Below are 19,845 nucleotides of genomic sequence, written 5' to 3'. Positions count from 1 at the left end.
GGTGACTCGATCGTTCGTACGCATCTCGCTCGACGATCGAATCGAATTTGGCGCCGCGGGTTCGTTAGTTATCCGCGTGGCCGCTAGATGGCGAGACTTACCGGTAGTCGCGCGCAACCCAAGTACGCGAAAGCGTCGACAGTGGCTCTGTAACGTACGTGATTGATCGGCGGTTTGTATTTTTCGAAAAATCGAAGATTACTCGGAGTTTAGAGAATTAAGACGATATGGAACCCCAAGACGTTTACTACAGTAAAGCGGAATACGTAGAAACGGTAGGAGAAGTCCAAACTGGTATTCGATAATGGTAAAAGAATACGAACGACCTTAACCTCTTTTTCCATCTCTCTTGATTTTGACGTTTCAGGCATCCGGGAATAAAGTAAGCAGACACACTGTTCTATGTGGTTCGCAGAATATCGTGTTACACGGTAAGGTGATCGTACAGTCGGATGCTATTATAAGAGGCGATTTGGCAAACGTTAGGACGGGACGTTATTGCATTATCAGCAAGAACGCTATTATAAGGCCACCATTCAAGAAATTCAGCAGAGGGTTGGTAGTTGGCGGCTCGGTGATCGCCGACGCATTAAAGAAACGACGGAAAGTTTATCACCGCCGTAACGTCTGATTTCATTTCGTCGTTTCTTCAGCGTTGCCTTCTTTCCTTTGACGATGGGAGATCACGTGTTCGTAGGAGAACGGGCGGTGATCAACGCAGCTATCGTCGGCTCTTACATATACATAGGCAAAAATGCAGTAATCGTACGTATAAGGCATACAGGCCTAAACTTTATTTTTACGTATTTGCACGAATTGAAGCAACGCGATAACAGAAAGAGTAAGTGCTTGTTCAACTACGCAGGGGAGGAGGTGCGTCCTGAAAGACTGTTGCTACATCGAGGATGGAGCGGTGGTACCACCGGAGACCGTGGTACCCTCGTTTACCCGTTTCGCCGGCAACCCTGCCAAGTGCGTCGAAGATTTACCCGAGTGCACGCTCGACCTCATGCTGGAATTCACCAAAAATTACTATCAACACTTTTTGCCGTCCAACGTTTAACGCGTTTGTACGCGTCTGCAGAATAGAATTTATACGGAAACATGTTAGTATTCGTTACTTATCTCGTACGTTTTCATTCAACCGAATTCACCGAACGTGTTCCTCGTCGTTGACGATCATCCACGTCCTCTGACACCGATCCATTCTCCGTTTCCTTGCTCGGAAAGCGACGACTCTCCCCGTCCAACTCAAACGGATCGACTTCGTCCCAAGTCGTTGTCGCGTTGTCGTTCGGTGTTTCACCGGCAAATGGCAGAGCGTTCGAAGCGAACCTCGTTACTGCCCGGAAGTCGATCAAGCTTCCTTTTCTATACCAGAGATGTTCCACCGCCAGGACAACGAGACTGAGAAGCGCCCCGTAACCCACCGCAACCAACGCGAAATAGCACTCGGTGAGTCCTATGCTGACGAAGCTCGTTTGTCCTTGGCATTTCGGCTTCTTCGTGTACAACCGGCTGTCTTCGCGAGTTTGCAGACCAGTTTCGGCCAACACCAAAGCCCTGAAAACGATTCCTTTTCTTTACTACCGTACCGCTGCCGTGTATCCGTACCATCTTACGCATTTTTTACGATCTCCAAATACGGCGATCGAGTTGGGATCACCAGAAGCGGATACAACATGTTCAGTATATCGATCTCCGTGATCCCGCACTTCTCCTCCTCCCGATACGTCTCCTGCATTATCTTGTAGAACGCGCCCAGTTCCGAGTGGAACGCGAACAGCTCGTCTTTAACGCGTCGAACCCCTTCTTCGACCGGCAACCACGAGCTGTTGTGGCCCTTTGGTTCGATCTTCTCCACTATGGCTCTTCGCAGGGGATCTTGAAAGCTCTGCGAGAAGATCGGTAAACGAACATTGTTACTGAACCGAGTCGGTAAACCAGGCTGGAAGAGGTAGGATTCTTCGCGAATTTTTGACCCGCATACCTTGAGGTAGTGTCGAACGTGGACCACATCTTGCGCCCCCAATTTCAACGGGCTGTAGAACAGGTCAGCAATAGTTCTGATAGAGTCGGTGGTCGATTGGAGCAGAGCGACGATATTGGCCGTGTAAGAGGCGTACAGGTTGAGAGCGGCGAGTAAGAGCATCAAAGTGACGATTCGTGAGGGAACGCGATACGGCTCGTAAGAGTATCCTGCGGGATAGCGGTTCCATTTTACCGACTCATCGGAGAGAGAACGTGAACGATACATCCCCGTTCATAGTATTGGAACACTCAGAGAAAGCGAGGAAAGTAACGACGATTAGGAAATCATTGAAACATTTAAGAATTATTGTCTGCTTTGAAAGTTATGTATAGATATATAGAGATTCGTAAGATAAGAAAAGAATTCGTATCTCGTTGTACAACGTTATTGTTAAGAATATTGGATGTATGTGGATACAAAGAATCGCGAGGATAAATTGTAAGATAGAAAATATATATATATTGTGAATATTAAAGTACAATGTGAGCTGGTCCAGATCTAAGACTGAAAAGCCCTGAAGCCAACGTTGCATATGTACCGCTTATGGTTTGTTTTCGACGCAGTCTTTCGTCTATACGCTGTCGATGGCTTCGGTGCTTGAGAAAACTAAAGACCGGATGTAGAGTTTTCTTAGAAGCGATGACCACTTCAACAATATCATACGGTTGAAGATTACCGTTGAGGTTATTAGATGTGTGAACAGAGCGCGTGGATAAATTGTAAAGTAGAAAATATATTTTAATACAGAGGTGTCGATACAAGAAGGAATATAATTGAGCTGGTCCAGATCCGCGCGCTAGCGGTGTTACCCTATGACCGAAAACCCTGAAGCCAAATCTACCGTTTATGGTCTGCCTTCGTCCCAGTCTTTCGTCTACGCGCTGTCGATGGCTTCGGTGCTTGAGAAAACTAAAGACCGGATGTAGAGTTTTCTTAGAAGCGATGACCACTTCAGCAATATCACACGGTTGAAGATTACCGTTGAGGTTATTAGATGTGTGAACAGAGGAACGCGTGGATAAATTGTAAAGTAGAAAATATATTTTAATACAAAGGTGTCGATACAAGAAGGAATATAATTGAGCTGGTCCAGATCCGCACGCTAGCGGTGTTACCCTATGACCGAAAACCCTGAAGCCAAATCTACCGTTTATGGTCTGCCTTCGTCCCAGTCTTTCGTCTATACGCTGTCGATGGCTTCGGTGCTTGAGAAAACTAAAGACCGGATGTAGAGTTTTCTTAAAAGTAGCGACCACTTCAACAGTTATAATAATAATCTCTTTTCACTTTATTCATTCTTATTTACCTGTAAATTTTTATTCGTACTGTGTAAACTTTTTTAAACTTTCACGTAATTTATACATTAGAGGGATGAAGACGTATAGTACGTCATAAGGCTTTTGCAAAACGTATGACGAGTTTTTGCAAAATTTTAATCGCTTAATCGTTTCTCTGATAACGTAAGCCAAGATTATCATATCCCGTAAAAATTCTAATCGCGCGTTACATTGTTCCAATACTTAGGAACGAGAGCGAACTTACCTTGTTGCGCAAAAGCTCCCAGCACGACCATGAAATTATCACTGAGCGTTTGTTCGTCTAGATGAAATTGCTGCCAATATGCAGCGCTTTTCGCCGATGCTCCCCGACGATATTCCCATTTGGAGGAGAAGTAGAGCAAGCCAAGTACCAGCAGAAGAAATACGCCGATCGCTATCCAGACGGATCGTTGAAACGGCAACGCGAAAATGTTGCTCACAGTGGACAGCAAAGGCGCACGGAAAATGAATTTCGCTCTGTCGCGATTTAAGCTTGTACATAGGTTGATGGAGATGGATGTGACGTCCTTCGTTATCGAACCACACGACTTACTTGGTGCGGGTATAAAGTTGTACATAATCGATTACACCGATACGCTGTTGAATAAGGTAGGTTCCCGTGCCTCCTATATCGATCTCTCGTCGTTGCAGCATCCCGGTGAGGCCGTTCCACGACCCATTCTCCTGTCGATATCCCCAGATGTTGGTCACGCGAAAGTCGATGCTAAATCGATGCGAAAAGAAAAACGCAGCTCGTTAGAACGCATGATCTCCTAGGAGCCGAAAAGTTCGTCACAGCGGGAGACATTTCGGCCCCTGTCAGATGCTGGTTGCCATGCAAGAGAAAGGAGAAGCGACGCGGCAGGGGAACGCGAATGCGACTCACGTTGCATTCATTCGGCTCGCTATATGCAACATCCAAGGATAGTTGGCCTTCGTAACTGCATCTATATGCTTATTTTCGTAATCGGTTAAGTGGTTGATCGTATCGGGATCCGTCATCTGTGGGAATGCAAATGCAAGGCTAATTTATTAAGCGACGATTATCTACGCTCGCGAGTTTTCAACTCCGCCAGCGAACGAGCGTTCGACGCGACGCGATGTTACGCTCGTTGTTGCAATTTGGAAAACTCGTTATCTTAATTTCACTTATCGTTGTTTGCGTGATCCAAAGTGAAATTCATCGCGGCACGTGTTCGCAAATCCACGGCGGATAATTCTTAATTGAACGATCGAGTGTCGAGGGATACCACGAGACAGGATTTCAGGGGCGTCTGCCGAAGATTCCTTCTCCGTCGTGACGCCGCGTGCAGATTCGTCGCTCGAACGCCACGATCCACCGACCAGTTTCCTCGATTCTCCGTTAGAACCCCGTGATACGGGCTAGGCCTGTAGACGGACGTTATTTCCGTGAAGCTATCGTCGTCTCGCAGTTTCGTCGCCACGATCACCTCGCTATCTGGATAAACGGTCATGTTGCTGAACGTTTGCTCCACGTGAGCCAGCGAGTTCCCAGCGATTGTTCCATCTCGAAGCAGAAGCCATCTCATCGGCGCTGAGAACTGGCCGCTCGAGTTTGCCTGCGAATCGGATGCACGCGACGTCGTTACAGATGGATCGCGGCATTTCGTTGCTTCTCCTTTCGAATCTGACGACGTACCGCTCGCAAGAGTGGAATCGCGTAGTCGCAATCCAGATCCACCACGTACAAAATTCGATGCTCCCAGCTGTCGTGGCGCGTTCGTAGCTCGAATCCCTCGAACTCGCGATGTACGTCATGAGCCAGACCCTTTCTCGACATCCTTCTGGAAAGCTCGATCGCGCCGTCTACGAACGGGAAGAATCGTTCGATTTATCGATACGCTCGCTTACCAAACGTCAACGAAATTCGCGCTTTCGCCTTACCTTGGTCGACACGACAGAGATGCGCCGATACTCTTACCGGTGGAAACAGCACGGCGATGGAATCGTCGATCAGGTCTACGAACCACGAGTCGAACGCAACCGCTCGTCGAGTACCGGCGAAGATGGCGAGGATACCGAGAACTCGACCGAGAAAGAGCATGACGTCGCTGGAGGAAGCAGCGTCGGGAAATACCGCGCGACTGCCCTTCGACCACGTCGGACGTGGGACGACGCTCGCTGTGTTTGAAATATTCAGAAGTTTGCGAGGAACCGCCCTATCCGCAAACTACCGGCTTCGAAAATAACGGGCTAGCTACTCGGATGGGTACGTCGTGGATTCTCCGTGGCGTGTTTTCGTCACGATAGCTGCAATTTGCCGCTTCGTGGAAATTGTCGCGGCGAAGGGTACGCGCGATGCGGCTGATGTAAATCGAGAGGCAGGCCATAATGCAACGCGGTTCCTCTTTCCAATCGATAAATCGGTCGGTCGATGATAAGTATCGGCGATTAGACGATTAAGTCGAGACACGATTATCGGGAAGGCCAAAACGAAACGAAAGAGAGCGTCGCGTCGGTGCGGCGGACGAGCGGCGAAGTAGGTAGAGATGGACAAAGATGGTGCGACGTAGAAATAGAAGAAAGAGGATGATACGTACACGGGAGAAGCTTATTAGGCAATCGCGCGTAGAAATTCTGACAAAGGGGAGATCCAGCGTTGCGCGCTGCTCTCATCGGTGTATCGCGTGACGACTTAGTGATAGACACGTGCGCCGAGCCCACGGAATAGTTGATATCAGCGGCAGGTCGTTTGTCGACTCGCGGAGGTGGGCTGCCCTCCTACCAAACACGACGCCGCAGTATGTAATTGCGATGAGCTACACGTGCTAAGGATTACATCGGATTTACGCAAAACCGGCGCGTCACGAGACCGCTCGTGTCTCTGCGTCAACATCGACGGATCAACGTCGACCGATCGACATCGCGATATTTTCCTCGAATTTCTCTGACCGGTTCCATCGGTTCGTCGCAGCCGCGCCCACGCCAACGCGTCGAAACAGCGAACGAAACGAAAGGGATTGCCGAGTCCTTAAGCTCCGATCGTCGAACGCCGACCCATTAGTTTGTCGACCTATCGGTGGCGAGGTCGAGGCGAACGAGCCAACGCGAACGCCACGGGAATTGTTGATTCCCATCAACGTCGAGGTCTCGTTAAGCGAGAGCATTCGCGTTCGTGCTCGGAATAAGTTGTCGTAGAATGGAGCGCGATGACGCATAACCAGGTCGGATTCGTCGACTGGAGATGTTGTCGAGGATCGAATCCAACGAATCGCCGGCTTCTTACTAGGTCGGAAGAGCCTGTACTCGGACAACATAGGCATTTCGAAGGAAACGCGACATTCGACATGTTTGCGCGTACACGTAGACGCGAAGATGAAAAAGATCGTATGTGGAATTTTTCGCTCGCGATCGCGCAACGCAGCTTACGTTTATCTACGGTGTCGGCGAAAACAAAAAGATGGATGAGCGTCGCGCCACGGTAAAGCAAGGAGACCGAGGACGGTGGGCGAGGTGCGAAGCAAAGAGAAATCGGAGTAGAGTTGCGAAGCATGGGGGCAAGGGCGGAGAGGAAAAAATTTGGAAGCCTCGGAGGTAGCGGCAAAATTCTTTGATTTCCCGCGGCGATTCGGTTCGGGAGAAACGATATCGGTGCGTGGGGAAGGCGGTTGCGTCGGTGGGGTTCCAACCGCGTGTTCTAATTGGTCGCCGTCCATTAGGTGTATACAGCTAAGTGTCGCGAGTTCGGCAGCGTTCTCAACAGTAGCGACGAGACCGAGCGCGCGTCAAGCTTTGCGACCGATCATCGTTTCCTGCTTAGTTTCGTTCATCGACATCGAGGCCCGAGATCCAGCTATCAAGGACGAGACATCGAACGAGTACGAGCAATCTCGATCTGGACGCCTTCGAACGATACGATGTCGACGAACGGTGTTACCGTGGGCTCGCGCAAGTCCGAAACGAAGAGGCCCGCCGAGGTGTTCGAGACGGAAGTGCCCTTGCCGTCCGGTGAGTTTCCTATTCCGGTGATCGTTACCGGCACTTTATTCTCCGATTGTAATAGGAATTCTCGCCGCTCCTTGTTCCACGCCGCAGGAGAAACTCGAGCCACGGACGAACGCGTTTGCTTTACGTAACTAGAAACGCTGTATTTGCATAACCATTCCTGCTCCCTCGTTATCTCGAATTAAAAAACCACACCGAGCACCTACGAGCACCGACGCGAGCTAAGCTGCCTGAAGAACTGGCCAACGCTGCTCAAACCTATCGTCTACCGCTCGCAGATCGCACACTCGCGCGCATTTCTACGCTTTTCCCTCGCTTTATCCGAAAGTTACCCTCCGCGGAACTGTTGCGCGCTGACCGTTTACCACGGCCGTTCTTTGTCCGCGACCAACGCAATCGGAGACAAAATCCCACGGATCGTGTACCTCGAGTCCTAAACGTGCCACCGTCACGCTATCTCGCGCGATCACCTTGATGTATTAAGACTTGCGGTGAAATTAGCGATACGGAATACGGGCGTTGCGTCGCAATCTTGTACCACGGCGTAACGGTACGAAGGGGGGACACATGGTACGACTGAAAATAATTTTCCTCCGTTGGAAATTTATCGCGTTTCGCGGTACTTTTGTAAAACACGTTTTACGACCCACCGAACGAACCATTTAACGCACTCGCGATTTCACAACGATCCTGACAAGATAGTCGAAAGATGGCGACCCTACCACGCGTCAACGATCGATCATAATCGAGTTCGTCTATCCTCTCTTAGACATCCGATGATAACGCGCATTTCGTTTCCCAATTTATTCTCTCGTCGTAAACTTGGTCTTCTCGTACGGTGTACCCTTATCGATTCGTTCATCTGAACGAGCTGCGCGTATCGTCGATTTCGTTTCACTTTTCGCCTCGGTCGATTTTCTGCGAAACCCGGAATCAGACTTTGGAAGAACACGCGACCGAAACGATCGCTCTCTTGCCGACAACACGTACATACGTATATACAGAAGAAAATACGTGACCACTGACGCTGGCCGACTATCGGATCTTCTTTTTCAATTGACGGATGCATAATCGCCAACTAACTGGAAACATGTCATGGCAACAATGCATTCGAAGAGTCGACGAGCCTCGAAATCTTGTCAACGTCCACCTATCTTATCGACAACCGCGAAAGTCTGTTTTCTTTCTTTCACAACAACGCTCGACGATGTTTTGTCTCGATTCGTCGTCTTACGAGAACCTGCGCTTTGAAACTCAATCGCGCAGGATAAGGAAAACCGGAATGAACGCGGGGAGAGCGAACAATTATACCTCGTTCGAACGATTAACGACTTGAAAAAAATGTGACCGTGACGGAGCGCGCGTGGGTGCTTCGTAAATATGTATCGAACGAACTGTTTCACTCGTAAATCTTCCTTGCTTCCAATGATATCGAATCGACTGAAAACCGTTTACCATACGTTTCCTCGTTCGCGATAGAAATTCACCGGTGGCAACTTCTCCGACCTCGAACGTTTTCCAAGTATGTTTTTCGGAGGAAGACCGTGGAAGGAGGAGAATGAACAAGGAAGAGGAAGAATTTCTCTCGTTTCGATAAAAGTTCTGTTTGGGAGAGCAGACGAGCGTGTCGTACCTCGTCGTTTAGACGCGAACCCTCTCCCACATCCACTTCTCTTGAATAATGTATTACGCCACTCGTACGACGCTCTCCTCTGTAATCGCCGGTCCTCTATCGCCGTGTTTTCTCGCAGAACAAGTGGTTAAGCACGCGCATTCAATAACAAACAGGCAACCAGGCGGAAACGATCGATCGATAGAACACCGCAAATCGTCGCGGAATTCCAACGATACCCGTTGCCCGATCGATCTTTGTCGTTGGTAGCGCGTGTACCGCGAATTATAATTTCTTGTGTTTTTCCCCTTACCGGCGCGGTGCTCGTCGCTCGATCCACGCGATTTCTCATTACTAGCGAGAATATTGGCAGCCGAATAACGATAGAGCGCAACTATCCGTGTGTATATACCAACGAGTAAATAATCTACGTAGATAATAAAACTATCCATTCACGGAAGCGCGATTCGACGGCAGCGACACGTCGAAAACACGAAAGTAGAAAGTTTCTAATCTGGCACGAGATGGCTGTCCCCTGGAGCGTTCGCGTTCTACCTCGCGTTCACCGGTCAACGTTCCGTGACGTGAGTGTGGATCAGGGCCCAGGTTCTCGGGCCAGGGCTCGATGTTTGTCTATCGACCGATATCTCGGTTGCGAGTACGTATCAGGAAACGCGTTCGTGGAAAAAAACGCGGCAGAAACCTTGACACGAATCGTTGGAAAGTTCAAAGAAAGGAAGGGAAAGGTCGATGCGCTCGCGCTCTCCAAGACGGAAATCGTGCCGACCTCTCGGCTCCTGGCAATTTTCGCAAAGCGGACGTATTACTTTCAATTTCGAGTTCCGCCGAAAGCTTCCTGTACAATTACGCTCGCGCGTGCACGGTCTTTCGTTGTTCGCCCGAGGCGGACGCTATTTTCCACTTTACAAAGTGGATAACGCGTTTAGGGGACGAAGCATTTCCTGTAGACACAGACGCGAACGCGCCGTGCCAGTTCGCTCGTATCACGTCGATTCTCGAACATCGAGAACATCGAACGTCGAAGAAACGAGACGCTCTGTTCGTTTGAAAATTAGCCCGCGATATGGACACATCGACGTCGACGAAGAAACGGAGCGTCGATAAACAAACGACTGTTTCGAACGTATCGGACACTCAGAGACCTCTTCGTGTCGAGAACACAGAGACTAGGTACAGATGGATGTTCAGAATAACTCGTTACCGACCAATCGTTCGGTCGATAATCGGTTGCCGAACACGACCCGTTTTCCCCGTTTGCCTTCTTGTCCGACTATCGGTAACAAACCTAATTACGTAACGAGTTACGATTAAAAGCATTTATGTATGTACATACGTACATGTGTACTTACATAAATGCGTCGAGAGATATTACGTGTATTTTCCAGAAAAAAAGGAAGTCGATACTTTTTTCAAGCACATCTTTTAGTTCGAGCTAATCGCGGAAAGAATTACGGCTGACGATCCCCGCGAGATAGCGAGTAAACGCGGAAAATACGAGACGCAATTCGCCATACCGGATTCGTGCGAAATGGCCGACTAGTTTATCTCGCACTTGCACGATGCAAAGATTTTTGGCACGCGAGATCCGCGAATCTATCAATAGCAGCCCCCCGCGTATCTTTTATTTTTGTACGCGAATTGGCGGCGCGGTTAATACGAACTTTCGAACGTTCCAAACATTCTGGCGTATATCGATACGTAACGATTTCCGCCTTTGATTTCGAGGAAAACGATCTTAACCCGCGTCGTTCCGATAATCCACGATGATGCAACTTTGTCTCGCGACAAAATACGAAAGTCATCGACGAAATCGGAATTTGCCGTGTACTGTGTGCGTTATGTCACGTCATGTATTTGCTCTGGCAAATAGAATAAAGTTCTGACCTTGACGCGGTAACCATCAAACGGATGTTTCGTTAAGCAAATGCGACTATCTCACCGATGTGACTCACGATCGACTTCCATGGCGTTCTTAATTAGTGGAGGCAGCGAATTCGTCGACGCGACAACGGACTTTCATCGCCCTTCCACCAACATCGTAAACGACGTATGACGTGGTACGATTACGCCATTATTAAACAGCGTTGCGATTCGAGAGATAATAAATTCCAAGGGTTGCGCGAGTTGATCCGAAAGATAAGCAGCCAGGCCAGCCAGCGATAATTTTACCGATAATTTTTCCGTTACGTAATATTTGTAGATATTTTCGGACCGAGAATTCCTCGCGGTTCGGACATAACGAATAAATTTTTCTATACAAAAATTTCAATGGTCACGGTAACTGCAGCGAGCTCTTGATCTCGTCAATTACCATCGTTTTCTGCCAGATGATCATCGAAGCTCTTTTATGCAGATTCTCTCAACTGCAGGTTCGATGGCGTCAACGTCATAAATGGAATATGTGAAATAGACGATAGTTTTCACATTTGAAATTTCAACTGTTGTATCTTTCCTTCCGTTTTTTTCTTACATTTTCTTGTATTTTCCTGTATTTTCTTCTCTTATACTATATTTTATGTCTCCGCAAAGCTTTGTATCTACTTTAGCATCTATTTTAGCATATAATTTATATAATCTTAACGTTAAAAGGATTTTCTCGTCTATCTTAATAAATTAAGTTAATTTAAATAATCGCGGAATCTCGGAAGGAGCGCAAAAGAATAACACTGAAAAGTAGTGCGTTAAATAGTAGGCGGGGCAGATCGAAGGATGAAACGTGCTCGCAAGGTTATCATCGACAGGAGTCGATCGTAAGATCGTCGATAAGATCGAACGCGATTTAAAGATATAGTGCGAAAAGGGACGTGATTTCGCGCGCGAGCCTTTGATTGGTGGAATCAGTGCAGGGACGCCAGATGGCGCCGTCGCGTCCAATAGAAGAATGGGATTGACGAGGCTAGCGCGACGATTGGACGAGAGGTCTCGGTTGCTCGGACGATTCGTTTCGTCAGAGTGCACCCCGCGGTTCCCCGCGGTTCGTGACTTCGCATCGGATCAACTGGCACGAGGGAGAAAGAGAGAAAGAGGCAGGTGTGTACTCGCTTCCGATCACGGGTTCCTTGTTAATCATCGTTATCGGTCTACAACGAAACCGTCAACCGATTCGCAGGAACGAGTAGCTGATATATTACTGGCGCACAGTGAGTGCTCGATCGCGCCCGTGAAAAGCGTTCTCCATCGTCTTTCTCGTCGGCGTGGTTGTGACCGTCGTCGTGTCGTGCAGGCCAGGAGCGCGTGTTTGCCGAACGATCGCGCGCAGAAACGGCGTTCGATTTTCCTCGACTGGTGCTAAGAAGATAGCGCGAGTCATCGTATCTCTGTTGTGTCGGCAGAAGCGAATAGGCAAGAATACGCCGTTACGTTTTCCTTTGGTTCGCGACAACGTATCTCGTTCACGAGATTCGAGTACGAGAATTTCGCATTCTCCTTCGGCGTCTTCGTCAACCGTTGGTGTTCGCGTTGGCGATTTGCTCGGTGGTGCATCGGCTCCGTGCGTGATCGCTTGTGCGTAGAACGCGTATCGAGCGTGCAATGAACAACAGCAACGGCACTAACGGCAGATCGAACGGAGAAAACAGGGGACGAAATGGCCACGTGCTTGTGTGGGAGCAACCAGGCTTGGAGGAAGAGGACAGACCTATCAGAAAACGTAAAAGTACGTCGGCCCGGCAGGCGCACGCGCTCGCGCGCCTGCATTCCTTCGTTTACGTAGAATTCTGTGCGAGTTTCTCGAAATTTGTGTGGCGTTTCCAGGTTGAATCCGTCGTCCATAAGCCGCATGGTTCGTACGAGTTTGCCGTTCGGACGAAACTCCGTTTACCCCGTGAACCGCGCGTCGAACACGTGCTCCCGCCGTCACTCTTCGCTCTCCTCTTCTTTCACTTCGCCAATCTCGCCCTTTCCTTTTCTTTTCTCTCTCGGTAGCGCGCGCGCGCACACGTATGCCGTCGCTTCGCAGCTCGCAGCATGACGGACGGGTTCGTTGGTTTCGCGGGCTCCATTTTTCAATCTTTGATCCTTAAATGCGATCACAACGCGGCTGATATCAACTGGCGTAAACGTAGTGGCACGCGGTAACCGACCCGGTTTCCGGGCATGGCAGCGAACTCGTTAAAAAAAGGAAGGGGCCAGAGTCGAACGACCCGATCCGTTCGTCGACCAACGCGTTCCATTTATCTGTGCTCTCGACAGAAATCGTGCGTGGGTATGTAGCGGGTCTCTCTGTCTCTCTGTCTCTCCCTTGCGCGAACGCGTGCCATCGCCTCCGATCGTTCGTTTCTCAACTCCTTGCACTCTGTCGTTGCCCGAGAGATGCCGGATGAAAAGAGAACCGAAAGAATCGTCGGGCGAATGGTTAAAGGCAAGTTTTCGAAATCGGCATGGAACTTGATAGTCGCATCGATGGCCGGCGCCAAAGAACGTCAAACGACGAACGTCGAAGACGCAAAGATAACGCGCGCGGCCACTGATTCCCGGTATCGTTGTTCGATCAGCGATTAAACGGAGACGGAGATGGTTGGTGGGCGGCTGTCGCGTCGAAACGTCACGTGCGTGATTCGACCGCGCCTCTCCTCCCATTCGCTAATTCCATGTTGCTTTACGTCGCAGCGATAGCAATAGCGTCCGCACGACTGCGGTGCATGTCGACGAGCTAAAGTTATTTCTACCGAGCACGATTGACCACCACGTGCGCTCGACGGACGTCCGACGAATGCTAACTCGACGAGTTCTCAGGGAAAAATAACGATCGTAAACCGTACGTGAAAACGGTACGATGAAAAACCTTGAAACCGCGAACCGTCCGACTAACACGATCGATTATCGTGTCGCGGTTGTTTAACCCACGCGACCACGGAATTCCCTCTCGGCGAATTACGGCTTGACGAGCGACCGACGCGACAACGGACGAAACGTTCAAAGTTCAGACGGCTGTTACCGAAAACTATTCCTATTACGTACCACGTATACATACGCACGGAGAAGCGTATCGTAACGCGAAAGAGTGGGGAGCGCAAAAGCTTCGCGGTTCTCGCTCGTCGTCGACAAATCATCGCGATAATCATCGCGATTGCATTCCGAAAATAAAGCTTACATCGTCCCTCTATTATTAATTCGCGTGTTATCTCGACATCTCGTCGCAAAAACAACGCGGTATAAATAACCGAGGAAATCGCGCCTTGCCAAACCGGAGAAAGGACCTGCTGTGCAGCGGCGCGCTTTTCCGTCAACGACCGATCAACGCGGTTCTCGATTCTCCCCTCGACCTTGTTCCCTCGCGTGCTCGAAACTGTCGCGTCCTTGGCGTACCTCTGACCGTGGATCGCGAACACGCCGTACAATTTGCCTCCGCCGTCTTTTCTTTCTCTTCTTTTTTTTCTCTTTTTTCATCGTATCGTCGAAGAATCGCGTCTGGCGTTCCTATTGTATCTGCAAAATTACCGCCTTTTTTTTTTAAGCTTGGTTACGTAATTCGCAGATGTTCGCCGTCAATCGACCAAAGAATTTTTCAAAGGATTTTCCCTGGCAACGATCGAGACGACGAACGAAACTCGAGCGAGCGAACCGATTCTATGCGTATGCGCTGCTCGCCGCTTTCGACATCGTGTTATTTATCAGTTAACCCTTCGTCGTCATGGTCATCGTTGGCCCGATCTTTAAACGACCGCAACGACCGTAACGAACGAACGTACGTTTGCTGTTGCAGCGTTGGTGGGTTCGCGTCACATAGTGACTTTGATGCTGTTCCTCGGCATGGCGAACGCCTACGTGATGAGAACGAACATGTCCGTGGCGATCGTCGCGATGATCAATCATACCGCCATCGTAAATAAGGAGGAAGAGGCACCGGTGAACGAGTGCGGGTTCGTTAATTCCAGCATCACGAGCGTAAGTACGAGGCGAGGCGTTGTGCCTCTTATCTAATCGTTCCTTCTCAGGTGCGATCACCGAGACGAGAGAAAGATCGGTAATCGTAAGTAATCGCCAACGATATTCATCGAATATTGTTTGTCGTGGCAGGACCACGGTGGAAAGAGCAGCGACGGGCAGTTCGTATGGGACAGCACTAAACAGGGCTATTTGCTCAGCTCGTTCTTCTATGGCTACGTCATCACGCAAATACCATTCGGAATCCTTGCGAAGCGTTACGGATCGAAATACTTTCTCGGTGTCGGTATGCTGATCAATTCGTTGTTTGGACTGCTCGTGCCTATGTCGGCCCGTTTTGGCTACTATTATCTGATGGGCGTTCGCTTCATTCAAGGTCTAGGCGAGGTAAGCGATCTCTACAGGATCTTTCGATCCTGCGTTCTCCCTCCATGCGCGTACTCGCACGATCGGTCGAACGAAAAAGGATAGAAAAGCCTCTAATGTTTTTAACGTTGAACGCTTTTTGATCGTTCGGGTGTATTTCCTGCCCCTAGGAATGGATTATCCCTATTGCAGGGTCCCATCGTGCCTTGCACGCACGCGATGTTGGCCAAGTGGATACCGCCGAATGAGCGTAGCAGAATGGGAGCGTTCGTATATGCCGGTAAGCTCGTTCGTTTCGACGATATCTTTTCTTCCGCCTGCGTAGCCCTGTCGCACGTCCATCAACACGGTACGATGCTACCTTCTGGGATCTACCGAGCGATTCACCTTCTTCTTCTTCTTCTTTTTCTTCTTATTCTTCTTCTTCTTCTGCCTTCTTTCTTTTCTCTTCCTTTGTCAATCTCTTATCTTATTCGAGGTATTCGCTTTCCGCAATCCGCCGATCGATCTCTGTTCATCGTTCTCCGTATTTTACCTGTAGGAGCACAGTTTGGCACTGTCATCTCAATGCCATTGAGCGGTATCCTATCCGAATATGGTTTCGATGGCGGTTGGCCGTCGATCTTTTACGTGTTCGGTGCGGTCGGTACCATATGGTGCATTGCTTTCCTGCTGATGGTCTACGAGGACCCGGAAAGTCATCCGCGTATATCCGAGGACGAGAAGAAGTACATTCTGAGCGCTCTGTGGGGTAACGCCGGAGCTTCGGTGAGTACGAAGGGATTAGCCGTGACACGCGGATCGTAAGCTGTAGCAAGGTCGCTCTAACGACAACGTTGTTTTCACAGTCTCCGCCCGTACCATGGATGTCCATCATTACTTCGCTACCGTTCTGGGCTATCCTGATAGCGCACATGGGCCAAAACTACGGATACGAGACGTTGATGACTCTGCTGCCGACCTTCATGAAACAGATTCTACACTTTGACATTAAATCGGTAAAGAGAGCGGAAAATGGATAGGTGTCGCAACGATTGTAAACACGAGCGCGAAAAGCAAGCTCGTCGTCGAGACGATAAACATCGCGTAAATATGTTACAGAACGGCACCGTTTCCTCGCTTCCCTATTTGGCCATGTGGATATTCTCGATGCTGGTGTCTCACATAGCCGACTGGATGATCTCTAGCGGAAAGTTTAATCACGGATCCACGCGGAAGATCATCAACAGCATCGGCCAACTGGGACCAGCTATCGCTCTGATAGTCGCTTCGTATACCGGATGCAATTCCTGGTTGACAGTGACTATTCTTACGATCGGTGTAGGTTTGAACGGCGGTATCTATTCCGGATTCAAAGTGAATCATTTAGATATCTCACCGAGATTCGCCGGCGTTTTGATGTCTTTCACCAACTGTTTGGCCAATCTGGCGGGCTTACTGGCACCCATCACGGCCGGCTATATAATCGTCTCACCGGTAATTATCGCGTTTCGCGAACTCTCGCTCGGACGGCGACGAGCAAAGCTTGGAATCGGAACCTGACGTCCAACGAAATCTCGTCTTTTTCTTTTCAGCCGACTCAAGCGAAATGGAGGATCGTGTTTATGATTTCGGCGGGCGTGTATATCGTGTGCGCCTTGTTCTACGCGATATTTAGCTCTGGACAACGGCAGCCGTGGGACAATCCGGACAAAGACGAGGACAAAAACGAGAAAGAAGGCTTGGAGACTGTGAAAACTGTCGTAGAAACGCACCATTGACGAGCCAGCGTGCTCTAGTTGCTTTTTACTTTTATTATCGGGTCCTTCTTCCGCATATTTTTTTGTACTATGTTCTTCGTTCCTGCCACTTTGCCGTTCAACGCGACGGTGTCGCGACATGGTTCGCGCAGTTGCTCGCCTTCTCCGCGTCTTCGCATCTCGCGCCCATTGTACGACTCCACCGTCCATCGTCGAACGTTCGCGTTATCGTCGTTCGACGAGTGGCCGTTAACACGCACGAAACACGGACATCGCAAACGTTAAACGGAAAGCCAGATGCGAGCAAGACGATAGGAACGCGCGGGCATATATTCCAAGAAAGAAGGATATTCAAACAAACTGCATAGTGATTTGTCACAGCGGCAGTGGATTGCCTGGACGATTAGTTGTTTCTTCCGACGCGCGAGGAGCCGTACAATTCGCTGTTTGTCCCTGGCTCGTGTGCCAACTTAAATAGCACGCAAACATTTGTACAGCAAGTAAGTCGAATCGAACGTCACATTTCTATATCAAGTACAGACAAAGTAAATTACGGAGATATATGTATGCTTGAGTACGTACGTGCGTGCGTGTACGAGAGAGAGAAAGAGGGAAAGAAAGAATGATAAGCGTGTAAAAAACGAGCGAGCGAAAGATAGAAAAAGCAGATAATTTTACATTTTTATAGTATTCATTTTTACTTAACGGAGATTACGTGCCTTAAGACCAAACAGCGTCGAAATAAAGATCAAATCGATGTATTTTTCGAGGCGTCAATTTTTATTGCGCGCTAATAGCGGGTATCGACCAGTCAAAAACGATCGATCAAAACTTCCGTCCGATTTCTGGATGCACGAGCACAGGCGAATCGCGCGTTTCTCTCTTTCTCGATCGAATATCAATGAGTGTTTCGCGCGATGCAACCCAGCACAAAGTACGATGGTGCGTTCGAGACGGTAACGCGTCCGAATGCCGCTTCTACGAGTAAACGGACAAGTACTATAACAGTATTAAAGTTAATATCCTCGCGTTTCTCCCATCTCTGTTTTCGTTTGTTACTTACTATGCGTTATCGCGAGCAACTGCCATTTTATATTGTGCGATTGAAACTGATCGCGAGAAATCCGATAAATCGCTTCCCGATTTCGCGAACGTCCGGGAATCTTCAAACCGTCGCGTCGCAACTAATATAATGCAATACAACAGTGGTTTATAATATAAATATTGTAAATATTTTTACGCATAGGTTTTTATCGAGTTGTAGACGTTAGACAATTTGTTGCTCCTTCTTATTTATGCAACGTGTACAAAACGTGAATGAAAGGATAGGCAGAAAGTGAAAAAGACAGAGAACGAAAGAGAGCGAGCGTGAGAGAGAAAAAGTAGCCGTTAAGTATGCTGAAAAAAAAAAGGAAACATTCAAAGGAATTATACCTTCGTAGCAGAATGCATTTTCTTTTTCTAATTATTATTGTTATTATTATTATTATTATTATTATTATTATTATTATCATTGTTGCTGTTTATTGTTGGTATTATTATTATAATTATAGTTAGTAGTAGCAATAGTATCGTAATTATCGTCATCGTTGCTAAGATGTAGTCGTGAGTGCAAAATTATCGTATGACACACCAACGCCAAAGAAACATGTACGCCTTTGTTTCGTTTCTCTTCCTTTTTACCCCCGTACATGCAGGCGTTGTTACGGGTGTATACGCGAGTATACTTTATCGAACGACCGCTTCGTCGTAATTCGCACGAGCTTAGCCCGTTATGTGGTACGCGCGACGACACTCGAAACAGGTATATACACGTACCCTCGCGTTCAAGCGGACCTTTACTAAAGCTCCCTTGCTCGGGACGTTCAACCTCCGAAACGATGTCGCTCCCGAGTGGAAATTTTTCAAATTTCTAATTACTTATCGTTCGTTATCGCGTATCTATCTCTTTTTGCTCGACCGTCTCTGGAGCGAGCGTATCGCCGATACCTCTGATCGCGTAAACAGGGATCGCGGCGGATCAGTCTCAAGTACCTGCGTTTTTCTGTGATCGTCTATCTAAAAAAATGTATCTTCGACGACTTTCCCCAAGATTACTACCTCGCTAATTTCTTGGTAACCCGTAGACTATCCAAATCATTGTTGTAGCGGAAATATGACCAACTGCCCGTATGAAATTTTGCGTACGCGAGGATATTGTTAAATTACGGTCACGTATTACACGCAACGCCTCGTACGATTCGTACTAATCTTTTTACACTAGGCTATCCGTATATGCCTATATGTATATACGTGTGTGTGCGCGCGTGTGGTATATATATACACACGCACCATACACACATAAATTATGTAACTATGTATACTCGTGGCTGCGTACACTTCGCGTGCGTGTATGCACGACTTACCGACAATCGCGATAGAAATTCTTGGAAAGCAACTTTTTATAAAGTCAATTGTAAAACGATCGATATTTTTATATAGATATTTATGGTCGTTGCGCGGCAACAGCTGACGCAATTTTTCTAGGTCGTACGCGAAATATCTTTCGTATTACCGAAATTGCAGAGCGTATAAAGTGTACACACGGGTAAATAAAATATCGCTCAACGAGTACATCACCTTTGAGATCTTTATTCGTTTTAACGTAAGAGAATTCAACCGACCGATTAAGGAAATCGAATCTTCGTTGATGCGTGATAATCGGCAAATAGATATGTACATACATACGTACGTACATAAATCGAAAGGTAATAACAGTTTCGGGTATTTCGCCGTAACAGTGGTTGATAAAATGGAAATCTATTCGTAAATTGTGTTATCGGCCGCGAGACGGCGCTTCCGTAATCAGTCGATCAACTGTCAAAACAGGATGAGCAATAACCAGTTTTCGTTCGCAATTCATTT

At 48.3% G+C, this 19,845-nt stretch overlaps 3 protein-coding genes across 8 annotated transcripts; 2 read left to right on the top strand and 1 right to left on the bottom strand.

Annotated features, from left to right (window-relative positions):
- The first annotated feature begins 117 nt into the window (after positions 1-117).
- Positions 118-1,124, top strand: LOC132907587 (dynactin subunit 5). 2 transcript variants are annotated; one of them, XM_060960836.1, is made up of 4 exons: positions 118-275; positions 368-555; positions 654-765; positions 866-1,124. In XM_060960836.1, exons 1-4 carry the CDS (start codon positions 228-230, stop codon positions 1,061-1,063), a joined length of 546 nt encoding a protein of 181 aa, XP_060816819.1. In that variant the 5' UTR covers positions 118-227; the 3' UTR covers positions 1,064-1,124. The 2 variants fall into 2 exon arrangements, with proteins under 2 accessions (XP_060816819.1, XP_060816818.1); XM_060960835.1 differs by having other exon boundaries at positions 847-1,124.
- LOC132907564 (glutamate receptor 1-like) lies at positions 767-11,312 on the bottom strand. 2 transcript variants are annotated; one of them, XM_060960794.1, is made up of 10 exons: positions 10,300-11,312; positions 5,257-5,493; positions 5,012-5,178; positions 4,602-4,931; positions 4,238-4,353; positions 3,905-4,075; positions 3,575-3,828; positions 1,623-2,199; positions 1,133-1,563; positions 767-1,012 (listed from the first exon to the last, which is right to left on the bottom strand). In XM_060960794.1, exons 2-9 carry the CDS (start codon positions 5,414-5,416, stop codon positions 1,137-1,139), a joined length of 2,202 nt encoding a protein of 733 aa, XP_060816777.1. In that variant the 5' UTR covers positions 5,417-5,493; positions 10,300-11,312; the 3' UTR covers positions 767-1,012; positions 1,133-1,136. The 2 variants fall into 2 exon arrangements, with proteins under 2 accessions (XP_060816777.1, XP_060816778.1); XM_060960795.1 differs by lacking the exon at positions 10,300-11,312 and having other exon boundaries at positions 1,623-1,894; positions 1,991-2,199; positions 5,257-6,708.
- On the top strand, positions 7,066-19,554 carry LOC132907577 (putative inorganic phosphate cotransporter). 4 transcript variants are annotated; one of them, XM_060960821.1, is made up of 8 exons: positions 7,066-7,320; positions 14,655-14,836; positions 14,969-15,223; positions 15,395-15,482; positions 15,744-15,970; positions 16,051-16,200; positions 16,304-16,678; positions 16,777-19,554. In XM_060960821.1, exons 1-8 carry the CDS (start codon positions 7,230-7,232, stop codon positions 16,960-16,962), a joined length of 1,554 nt encoding a protein of 517 aa, XP_060816804.1. In that variant the 5' UTR covers positions 7,066-7,229; the 3' UTR covers positions 16,963-19,554. The 4 variants fall into 4 exon arrangements, with proteins under 4 accessions (XP_060816804.1, XP_060816805.1, XP_060816801.1 ...); XM_060960822.1 differs by lacking the exon at positions 7,066-7,320 and adding an exon at positions 11,962-11,980; XM_060960818.1 differs by lacking the exon at positions 7,066-7,320 and adding an exon at positions 11,988-12,605.
- The last annotated feature ends 291 nt before the right edge of the window (positions 19,555-19,845 follow it).

Source organism: Bombus pascuorum, chromosome 5, assembly GCF_905332965.1.
Source record: "Bombus pascuorum chromosome 5, iyBomPasc1.1, whole genome shotgun sequence".
Lineage (NCBI taxonomy): Eukaryota > Metazoa > Arthropoda > Insecta > Hymenoptera > Apidae > Bombus > Bombus pascuorum.
The sequence above is the reverse complement of the archived record's forward strand: the minus strand, read 5'-3'. Positions and strand labels throughout refer to the sequence as shown.

Bases quoted from the DNA above. Each gene is read 5' to 3' on its own strand.
- LOC132907587 (XM_060960835.1), top strand. From the start codon at position 228: ATGGAACCCCAAGACGTTTACTACAGTAAAGCGGAATACGTAGAAACG. The intron at 276-367 runs GTAGGAGAAGTC...TTGACGTTTCAG, and splicing joins AAGCGGAATACGTAGAAACG to GCATCCGGGAATAAAGTAAG. The intron at 766-846 runs GTACGTATAAGG...AGAAAGAGTAAG, and splicing joins TAGGCAAAAATGCAGTAATC to TGCTTGTTCAACTACGCAGG.
- LOC132907564 (XM_060960794.1), bottom strand. From the start codon at position 5,416: ATGCTCTTTCTCGGTCGAGTTCTCGGTATCCTCGCCATCTTCGCCGGT. The intron at 2,200-3,574 runs GTAAGTTCGCTC...GCTATCCCGCAG, and splicing joins GGGAGCTTTTGCGCAACAAG to GATACTCTTACGAGCCGTAT. The intron at 1,564-1,622 runs GTAAGATGGTAC...AATCGTTTTCAG, and splicing joins TTGGAGATCGTAAAAAATGC to GGCTTTGGTGTTGGCCGAAA.
- LOC132907577 (XM_060960818.1), top strand. From the start codon at position 12,482: ATGAACAACAGCAACGGCACTAACGGCAGATCGAACGGAGAAAACAGG. The intron at 14,837-14,968 runs GTAAGTACGAGG...TTGTCGTGGCAG, and splicing joins TTAATTCCAGCATCACGAGC to GACCACGGTGGAAAGAGCAG. The intron at 15,483-15,743 runs GTAAGCTCGTTC...TTTTACCTGTAG, and splicing joins GGGAGCGTTCGTATATGCCG to GAGCACAGTTTGGCACTGTC.